Below are 10,845 nucleotides of genomic sequence, written 5' to 3'. Positions count from 1 at the left end.
AATCGACCACACCAATATGCGACTGTTCAAAATCATGGCTTCATTCTAAAAAAATGTTAATGACAAAGAAGCAGCCTGTGCAGCCAATATGTGTAAAATAATAAATGATAAAATCCTCTGTTTAATTACAAATGATAAAAATATTTCCTCATCAAATGCCTCTAAACGCTACTGAGAATGAAGAAAAAAGGAGTTTACTCCTGTGGAAGTAAAAGCAAGAATCCAATCCCAGATAAACATGATGTATCGGGGCAATTTTCTAATCTGTCAAATGTGAAATATGTGGTGGAAAAGACTAGATAACATTCTCTCGGAATTCACATTGACTTTGATATTCATTTAAGCGCATTCATTTTCAAAGCTTAGCAGCAGCTATATTGATTGTGCAGCTCATTATTGACAAGCTCTCAGCTCCACTGTATCGGTTGATAAAGCCTACGAAGACAAAAGGCCAAAATAAAATATTTTCCCAATATAGATCTACATAATTGGAATTAACTCCAAGTACCCACAACTCATCTAAAATTAAATCACCAAGAGTAGACATGATATTCACCAGTGGTGTAACCAGGAATATGCTTCAGGGGGTGGATGGTGGAGGTATAGGGGTACTAGCCCCCCAGGCAATGGGGGTAGTTACCCATCTACCACCACCAGTCCGGAAAATTTTTGAAAAATGACATACCTGGAAATACATTTTCCATCATTTTGGCACTTAATATTTAATATTGATCATATGCAGTCACTCTATATCAAAACCAGACAATAGTTTATAATATTTTTTTATTTCTTTGAGGCTTTGGGGGGATCTATCCCCTCATCCCCCTCATAGTTACGCCACTGATATTCATATTATACAAATGGGAACATCATGTCTGGAAATTTTTTCCATATAATGGACATAAGCCTTGTCTAGAAAAACTAACTGATTGGCATATTTTAACCTAATGCATTCATGACATATGAGCATTCAATGTTAGTTAACCTTAAAGCTCAGGACATCTGCCTGTCGCCATTTGTTAAGGAGTAATTATGCAGTACGAAAGTCGTTTGCTTCAATTTGTTCACTCATCATCAAGGACATGAAAATTTTATCAAGATATAAAAATTGATATTATTTATGATAGTGGATATTATTATTCCTGTATGACAAGTGAATTTTATCAAACGTTGATTATCTTGCACCAGTAGAGCATAATATTTCATTGGTGTTACAAAAGTATTCATGAGCATCTGTGAATTTTACAAATATGTAATACACTATAGAAATAAAGATGAATACCTAAACAGAACATTTGTCTTGACTGCACTGGGCTGCGTTCTCAATCATGCATCCCAGTTCATGGCCTTGAAGCTATCGTTCCAAAATACTTGAACGCTTTGAAGTGCCGAAGCCTCAATGGGATTTGGAATGTCTTGATGTGATCCTGGAGGTAAATTTGAAAGCTGGCATAAGAGAACAAGTTCTATTCAGTTTCTATTGTAATGCTGAATTCATTAATTAAGTGTGATATAGCTAACCAATCATGTCATAAATCATTATAAATTTTGAGAAATTCCAGTGTTTGTTTTTAGTGAAGTATGTGTAATTATGATTCCGTAGGTATACAGCGAGTGTTCTTTGGCTGCTGCAAAACTGGCATCTGGAACATTTAACATATTTAATATTTCTAGAAGGTGACATTCAGAATCGGAATAAAGAATTCCCTTTCAGAACCACTATTTTCATACAAAAACAGGGCACTCCAGAGTGTCATTGATTGAATGATGCATGGGCGTGATTCATGGCATGCCCACACCCCCACCCTCGGCAATGCTGCAATAATTGCAATGTGGAATAAATTTCTAAACAAGTGAAATAATATTATTACCATAACTAGAGGATAGAGTATGTTTTAGTACAGAGGTTGGAGGCACTGATCTATCACTGGTGGCTATGGCAGGAACCTCCACCCATGCCTTCCCTCCGAAGATGCTTCCTATTTTCTGGAAGGGAAAACAGCACTTAAGAATTAGAAAGCCTATCACTCACGTCACGTGTGATACAATGTCACTTACTATCACTGCCAATGAACCTACATCAAAATAAGGTCAATGGCAAGTTAAATGCTAAGCAGGCTTGGCTCTCTTTACCCTTGTTTCATGGTTTGTACCCTTGAGGCTTCTGATCTTCGTCTGGCACTGACGATCAGTGTCTTGACGCACTATTCACTGCCACATAGCCACAGAAATCTCATCCCATGGCTTGCTGTGGCGTTTATGTGAGAAGACTCACTTCCTCTCCCCATATGTCTCCAGTAGAAGGAGGGTGCCACCAGATATGTCCCATGTTTCCTGTAAATAATGGACAAATGGCATCCAAAATCACTCGTTTCACAGAAAATAAAATGTTACTTAAAAATGTACGATTGCTTAAACTTAACAGAGTCAAAGGAAGAGAAATATTCCACATTAAAGATGAGCTACTGTGAACATCTTACTTTTCACATCATCTCCTTCCTGATGACCAGGAACTGGTTATCTAAAGAAAGAATTGTCAAGTACATATTAATAAAAACTACAAGATAGGATATTCAGTGTATCACCTTTAATGCTAAATTAACATCAAAAGATAATAGCTGGATATTCATTGATGGACAGTAATAACATTCACATTCAAAATTAGCTGGAGTGGTCTCCGATCTAGGAATGACAAATTCTTGAACCTTAAATTAGAAGCCCTTTTCATATTTTACAATTCACTGACATGGATTTGCCTGCCATTACTAAATGACAAAAGGAAAGGTTGAAAAACTATGATATACCGATGACACACCTTAAATTCATGCTACATATTTTCCACCCAAATGCACCTTCATCATTTTCACCATTCCAATCTTCAACAGTATAAATCCCATTAACTTCAGACATTGCCACCTAGATGCCACTAGGTCTTCAAACCCAGGTTGGTGATTGGATAAAATTATTTTCAACTGAAACCAAATCATGTATTTTAATTATGGATATCACATACTTCCACAAAGTTAGGCTTAACCTAATTACACATGTGCCATCCAAAATTTCATACATAGATATTTGCAAAAATTTGTTACTTCAAAAATACCCATTTAACCCTGGAACCGTACACCGGGGCACTCAGTGCCCCTGGGAATTTTAACTTTGCCGTAAATTTTATTTGGCAACACTGGCTGCAGCCGGCTCCCGTGACTTTTACTTGACCCTTACGACCTTTCAGTTACTTTGTTTTCTGTGACCGTGGCACATCGCATTTCTTTTCTGGAACGTTTTTGGGGCACTGAGTACCCCAGTGTACGGTTAGTGTGAGTTTTTATTCAAGTGTGTATATTTCGTTTTCGTAGATTTTTTGGGATTTTACTGAAGTATTTTTACACTGTATTTATTTTATTTTTTTTATTTATTTAACCCTTATCCGGGCAAGGAGGGCCCTATAGCAATTATTTCAGGTTATAACATGAGAACAAAATATTCCTCCGCTCTGAAATTCTATGACTTTGTTCATATGAACAAATAGCATATGGAAAATATTTTTAATAATTTAAAAAAATACTGCTTCATTGTTTATGATAAATTTAAACTTTTCCTAACGTAAACGGGCAAGCAGGGTCCGATGGACCCTTCACATACGCGATCAGTTGCACATCATAGGGTTAATATAAAAGGTACAATTTTATCATTTTACAAGTATTATTTCAGAATATTCAAATATATATCTACATGACCCCTAGTGAGCTAACGCAATGGTGTATGGCAGGAGGTGAGTGTTCACCAGTTATGCAACACGCTGCACTTGGATGCTTACGTGCACATATTTTGTTAGTGATCCAGATTGTGTGAGCTTCAATTGCGGAGGTTATTTTAGCTATCAAGGCTGGAAATTATAATTAGTGAAAAAATAAATAAATAGTTTCTATATGCAGTATATTTTTCTAGGTAATGCGGGTGGTAAGATGGGGGCAGATAGCAGGCGAAGGTGAAAAGGGAAAATATGGAGAAGGGTGTACAATGGATAGTCACCCATGTATTACGGTTTGAAAATTCTGGTGAAGGAGAGTGAAGTGGGTGCAGAATGAACATTAGGGAACAAACATCATTACCTACACCCGTAAATGTAAGGAGGGAACGATTTTTATTCATTCTTTTGCTTATTTCTAATGCCTTGAGGTGGTCGCCGAAGGGCCAATGCTAAGAGAACAACTCCCTTAGGTAGAGTCATAGGGAAACCCACTGCGAATGGTCGCTGAAAACGAGCCATATGTTTCCTAATAACTCATTGACCCTCCGAATTTCTCTGCAGCGTCCTCCTAAGGACTTAAGAGAATTAAAAAAACATATCTAATGCCACCCTTCAAATTTGAACGTTCCCATCAATATTACCCGCCTAAAAATCCTCCAACGGTATTTACCAATCCTAATGCACCGATGAGTGTCCATCGTTCCTCGTTTTCTTCTTCCCCTGCACTCTCCTACCGATTTAACCCCCCCTATCACCTCTGCATCCCCTCTCCATCACCCTTCCCCATACAAACTATGGCATACATGCAGGGGCGGATACAGAAAACACTCAAGGGGGGGGCGCAAAAGATATATTAAGTTGCCTTTACTTTTTATCGCGATATCGCAATAAAAAATAATCAAGTCACAGGCAGAGTAAAATAAAATTTTAATTAATGTAATTATACACATATATAAGACAATGCCATCTTATGATATAAAAAAGTCACAATCGTGGTTCTGCCATGTTTGCCAATACGGCCGGACCCGCAAGGGAGGGGCGCGCGCCCCCCGCGCCCCCCATCTGTATCCGCCACTGCATACATGACCACAAGAGTAGAGTGCGGGCAAAATGTTACAAAGTGTACATAAAGACAGATTAGCAGTGGGAACGAAACCCTTAGGACGGGCTCGCTGGATACACTCCTGGAGCAGGGACTATAAGCGATCAGCTTTTTTCCTCCGCCACCAGAAGGGGAAGGACGGGAAGGAACAAGGAAAGGAGGCGCCGCCGCGATGGGAGCCCGATGACGCCTCCAGGGGAAGGACGGGGAAGAAAGGGAGGGGACGAGGAATCCTGCACCGTCACAAGGCGGGCAGGTCCTACCATCAGCGAAACCAAGCTTACGCAATTAATATGCTACCAATTTTAGTAGATTTTCCTATGAGGAAGAAAAATCTATCGATCAAATCGGTAGATAGACAGATTGGCAGTTGCACATAATTGATTCCAAAGCTATTGGTTTCTATACGGATCTACCGTCTCAGTGTGTTATTCGTATTGCTTCAAGTAACACCGCCATTGGAGTGACAACAGAAATTTACAACTTTCCTTCACGAACCCGAAGGCATCATATGCACAGGTAAGTTTCAATGATCGAAATTACTAGGGAAGTAATTCGTAAATTTAGAGAAGTTCTATGAACTAAATTGTTTTTGTAATTTTTAGATCCTCTTTTCCACTTTCGTAAACACCATCGTAGCACCATCCATCATCTGAGTGACGGCAGATATTTTCACGTTTTGTTCACGAACCTGAATAAATCATATGTACAAGTAAGTTATAATGCTCGAGAGTACTAAGGAAATAATTCCTAATTTTTGAGAAGTCATATGAACTAAAGTGTTGTTTTAATTTCTTAGATCATGGCTGGACAAAAGATTTTGTCTCAAGATGACATACAAAAACTTCTGAATGTCGAAGGAACGAGTGAGGATGATATGGATTACCAGTCTATCGAAGAGGAGAGTTCCAGTGAAGGGGACAATGAAAGTGCGGCATCTGAAGTTAGTGATTATGATTCTGAAAACTTCTCGGATACTGAGGCCACGGCAGAATCTGAAAGAACGATTTCATTTCTCGGTAAGGATGGCACTGTATGGAATTCTCAGCCATTTCCAGTGGGGGGAGCTAGAGCTCACAACATAATAAAGGGCCAAACACACAAAATAGTTTTACCACCAGGGAAAATTTTAGTGAGTCCGATTGATGCTTTTTCACTCTTTGTTGATGACTCATTGGTGGAAGATATTGTCAAGTTCACAAATATGGAAGCTGAACGGGTGAATTCATCAAAAAAGTTAAAAATTGCGTGGAAACCTTGTGACTGTATTGAAATTAGAGCATTTTTTGGCTTGCTTCTTACCGCAGGCTACCTGCGATCAAACCATACGAGCTACGATGTTCTCTGGAGTCAGTTGTATGGACCACCTATATTTAGGGCTACCATGGGACTGAAAAGATTCAAATACTTGTTAGCATTTATCCTCTTTGATGATAAAGCAAAGAGATCAGTACGGCCCCAGAAAGATAAATTCGCTCCAATTCGAGAAGTCTGGGAAAAGCTAAATACAAATTTTAAAAAACATTACCTGCCAGGATCAAATATCACTGTAGATGAACAGCTCATTCCTTACCGAGGTAAATGTCCATTCAAACAATACATGCCTTCAAAGCCGGATAAGTATGGCATGAAAGTTTGGTGGGCCTGTGATTCAGAAACGTTTTACCCTCTAAACTCTTTACCTTATCTGGGAAAAGAGGGAGGGGAAAGAGCATTGCCTGGTTTGGGTCGAAGAGTTGTACAGCAGATAACTGAGCCATACTAAAAGACGAACAGAAATGTAACGTGTGACAATTACTTCACTGATATGGAGCTTGCACAGAACCTTCTCAGTAATGGCCTCACTCTTGTTGGAACTGTAAGAAAAAATAAACGATTTATTCCAATCACTTTTCAAGCCAATAAGAGTCATGAAGTTGGTTCTTCTTTGTTTGGTTTCACCGAAAATAGTACGTTAGTATCATATGTACCCAAGATGAGAAGGTCGGTAGTTCTTTTATCGACCATGCACCATAGTAATACAGTTATGGAGGATGTGAACACTAAACCTGAAATAATCAATCACTACAACTCCACCAAAGGAGGAGTCGATTCCCTTGACCAGTTAGTACATGCCTACATGTGTAAAAGGCGCACAAATCGTTGGCCTTTTGCGTTCTTTATGAATGGGTTGGATGTGAGTGGAGTAGCTGCGTATGTGGTGTGGATGAATACTCATCCAAATTGGAATGCTGATAAACACTATTCAAGAAGATTATTTATTCAAAGTGTATCGGAGAGCCTAGTTCAGGTGCACATTGAAAGACGATCCAACTTGGGTTTGTCTAGAAACATTGTAATGGCTAAGGAGATTTTTGATGGAGAAATTTCTCAGCTAACATATTCATCAAGTTCCAATGTAACAAAAAAGAGGTGTTATTTGTGTCCATATGCAAAACATCGAAAGCAAAAACAGACATGTAGCAATTGTGAGCAATCAGTGTGCAATGAGCATAGTGCCGTTAAACGTTTATGTAAAAAGTGCAAAAAGTGTTGATGGGTAGCCTACACTGGCCTTAATGACGATTTTTTCCCTAATAATAAGTAGCTTAGTTATCTTGTTTTTATTTGACTAATATGACAAGAAAATATCAATACATTTTATCTATCATGTTAGTAGATTCTGAATTTCAATTTGTGCCCTAGAGTTCATTTTTATGAAGAATAAATCATAATAATTTCAGGTTTCAAATTTTTGTCAGATTTCAAATGTAATTGACATGTGAATTTTTCATCTGTGACCATTAAAATTCATTTAAAATGCATGTAATTGTATTATTTACCATTATTTGACAATATCTAATTTTATTCCTGCTGGCAGAGTATCCCACTTGAGCAAAAGGGCCGTGTCAACGTTTCGTGTATCAACGTGTAGGGTCCGATGGACCCTGCCTGCCCGGTTACGTTAGAGATTTGAGGTGCCCGGATAAGGGTTAAGGAGTTGCTCACATACAGCATTTCTGCCAATTTATAGTGACGCAGTAACAAACATAAAATTTTAATATAAAAAATTTAAACGGAGAGCAGTGGCTTAAGATAGTAAAGAACAAAATAGAAGGCACGAGGAAAGGGAGGTGGAGAGGGAGGTTTATTTATTAGCCGAGGAATGGGACACGGCGAGTTTGATAAATGAGTTTAAGGGCAGAAAAAATGGGTCAATATTGTCTGGTAATGAATTGAGCAAGGAGCAAAGGCAGTGTTGGAGGGATCGCTTAACGAGGGATAGTCTAGGGATAATTAGTCATGGATAGGCTACGAACAGAGAAGGACATTTTAAGTGAGTTAGCTCGTTCCTCTGAGCCTGAGAATTTTGATGATAAGTCAGAAAGTGAAAATGAATACAACATTTTGGAAGATGTCAGACTTTTATTCACCCGACGCATCTGAAGATGAGTTTGTTCTTGGTGAAAGTGATTTAGAAGGGGAGGAAGGACAAACAACACATGCAAGAAAACGACCTAGATGAAATGAAGACGCACAAGACTTGCAAATTGAACCAAAACACCTGGAAGAAGAATATGAAGAATCAGAAACAAAATGCAGTTGAAAAAACGGTCCCCGAAAATGTTATTCAGTTCAAAAAAAGTGTCCTCATGGGTAAAAATAAGTACCGTTGGGCTACAAATCCTGCTGAAAGAGTTGAAAGAACTAAAAAACTGCACCTTTAAAAGACTTGTATGGAAAATGTCAGGTTTCTTAATTCTCTTATTATATTTAATAAAATATTAAAACAAGTAATTAAATACATGTTTTTTGCAATAATTTGAGGCCCAAATACCGCGTTTTCAATGTTTTTTAGAATAAAAATAAGTTTTTGCATTTTATATATTTTTTTAACGCTTAGGGGCACTCAGTACCCCAGTGTACGGTTAGTGTAACAGAAATGGAGGTGTACGGTTGCAGGGTTAACAATGTATTCCCTATTTTTTTTAAATGCTGCCAATTATCTCATTCAATTGAGGAGGCAAACATTTATTACCATTATCCTAGAGGTCAAGGGTCAACTCATGTTTGACTTGGTGAACAATGATCCAAATTCAGTCAATACCCAAAACTGACAAGCAAATTATGCCTATGATACTTAGTGGACTTAGCTAACTCACAAGAGTCTTACCTACCTTTCCTTTGCCACAAGTTGAGGTAGAATTTCTAGTAGTGAATTTCAATTGTATCATGCAGGATGTTAATTATATACACTCAATTTTGTAATCAACTGCCTTGGTGAGGCAAGAAACAAGGAAAGAGAAAGTGAATAAAGGTTTGAAGGAAGTGCCCTTATTTTAGTGATATGTTGCATTGCTGGAGATCTGAGTTATTTAGTGCATTTAGAAGAATCAGTATTTAATTTATTCAGTGGAATCACGATATTTTTTTAATGATTTACACATGACTAAGTAAAAGCTCATTGCCTGTCAAGATTATAGATGATAATGAATGTCTGGGACTGATATGATGCTGTTTTCCACAGCGAGCACTTTTTTTTCAGCAAAATGTTATTATTTCAGGGTCAAATTCTTGGATTACTGGGCTAGATAAATTGTGGAATGGACAGTAAAAATAGGTAAGAGTAATAATACACATTTTCAATTGAAACTTAGACTATTTCTTAATTTTGTATGAGAAAAAGTTTGTTATTCTAAAATTTCAAAATTGCAAACAAACAATTAAATCACCATTGCACTGCAAAGCAAAATATGAGCAATACTTTTTTTATGAAGTAATGTGGCACTGTTGGTGTAAACTAGGTATTCGAGCAAGTTCTTGTGCATGCCTACTTAAAAAATTTAATTAAACCTACAGTTTAAAGATTTAATTAGTTCTTTTCAGTCGTGACTCGAAACAAATAGAAAGTGCAATTGGCCACTCTCTAGTCTCTCTCCATCAAGAGGAAATCAGGAAGTGTAATCGCTGAGAAAGTGGAAACGATACCCTAGGGCGGGTTCGCAGGGATACACTCCTGGGGCAGGGACTTTAAGCGCTAGCTTTTCTCCTCTGCACTCAGAAGGGGAAGGACAGGAAGGAACAAGGAAGAAGGTGCCGCCGCGATAAGAGCCCGACAATGCATCCGGGGAGGGGATAGGGAAGGAAGGGAAGTGACGAGGAATCCCGCACCATCACAAAGGCGGGTGGGCCCTACTAACAGAGAAACCAAGCAAAACGCAATTAATATGCTACCAATCCTAGCGGATTTTCCTATGAGGAAGAAAAATCCATCGATCGAATCGGTAGATCGTGATCGCTGAGACAGAGTATGAGGGCTTAGGGGAGCCCTTCGAGGATACAACACACCGGGGCCGGGAACCAAGCCCGTGGCTTATATGCCCGATCACCCGGGGAGGGGCTGGAGAGGAAGGAAAAAGGATAGAGGCGCCGTCACGATTGGAGCCTCTGGGAAAGGATAGAAGCGGAAGGGAGGGACGGGGAAAAACACCTTAACGCTACGGAGCGAAAAGGGCCCACTACGCTGAGACAATGAGAATGATTTGAAGAAGACTCTGAAAAACATGGAAAGGACAATCACTTATTATCACTATAAATGAACTTACATAAAAAAAAAGGCCAACTGCAAACTCCATGACAAGCAGACTTTCTTTGCCCTTTTGTCATGGCACATGTGCTTAGGGCCAATGATCTTTATCAGTGGCCTTATGTGCACTATTCACTGCAGCCATAGCCACAGCTATCTCCTCCAACACCTCGCTATGGCATTTATGTGAGAATGCCACCTCATGGCCAGATATAAGCTGAAAATCTGCAAAACGAAGAGTAAGATATTAGTATGCAAGAAAGAAAGGAGGTTAGGATGAACATAAACATAGAAAGCATAAGCTTCAAGAGTTTTCTTACCTGGGAAACCAAATTACCAATGATGGAAAAAGCAAAATAGAAATGGTCATTAAAAATATCGCAGGCAAAGAGGGTTTTCTACAAAAAGAAGAATCTAAATACA

At 38.6% G+C, this 10,845-nt stretch overlaps 1 protein-coding gene and 1 long non-coding RNA gene across 2 annotated transcripts; one reads left to right on the top strand and one right to left on the bottom strand.

Moving 5' to 3' along the window:
• Positions 1 to 404: 404 nt before the first annotated feature.
• On the bottom strand, positions 405 to 2,427 carry LOC124159808. The gene is made up of 3 exons (XR_006865013.1): positions 1,872 to 2,427; positions 1,283 to 1,427; positions 405 to 435 (listed from the first exon to the last, which is right to left on the bottom strand). It is a non-coding gene; the product is annotated as an uncharacterized LOC124159808 (long non-coding RNA).
• A 3,231-nt stretch (positions 2,428 to 5,658) lies between these two features.
• LOC124159620 (piggyBac transposable element-derived protein 4-like) lies at positions 5,659 to 6,621 on the top strand. The gene has a single exon (XM_046535538.1). It carries the CDS (start codon positions 5,659 to 5,661, stop codon positions 6,619 to 6,621), a length of 963 nt encoding a protein of 320 aa, XP_046391494.1.
• The last annotated feature ends 4,224 nt before the right edge of the window (positions 6,622 to 10,845 follow it).

Source organism: Ischnura elegans, chromosome 5 (genome assembly GCF_921293095.1).
Source record: "Ischnura elegans chromosome 5, ioIscEleg1.1, whole genome shotgun sequence".
NCBI classification, from domain to species: Eukaryota; Metazoa; Arthropoda; class Insecta; order Odonata; family Coenagrionidae; genus Ischnura; species Ischnura elegans.
The sequence above is the reverse complement of the archived record's forward strand: the minus strand, read 5'-3'. Positions and strand labels throughout refer to the sequence as shown.

Coding starts and splice junctions, on each gene's coding strand:
- LOC124159620 (XM_046535538.1), top strand. CDS start 5,659: ATGGCTGGACAAAAGATTTTGTCTCAAGATGACATACAAAAACTTCTG.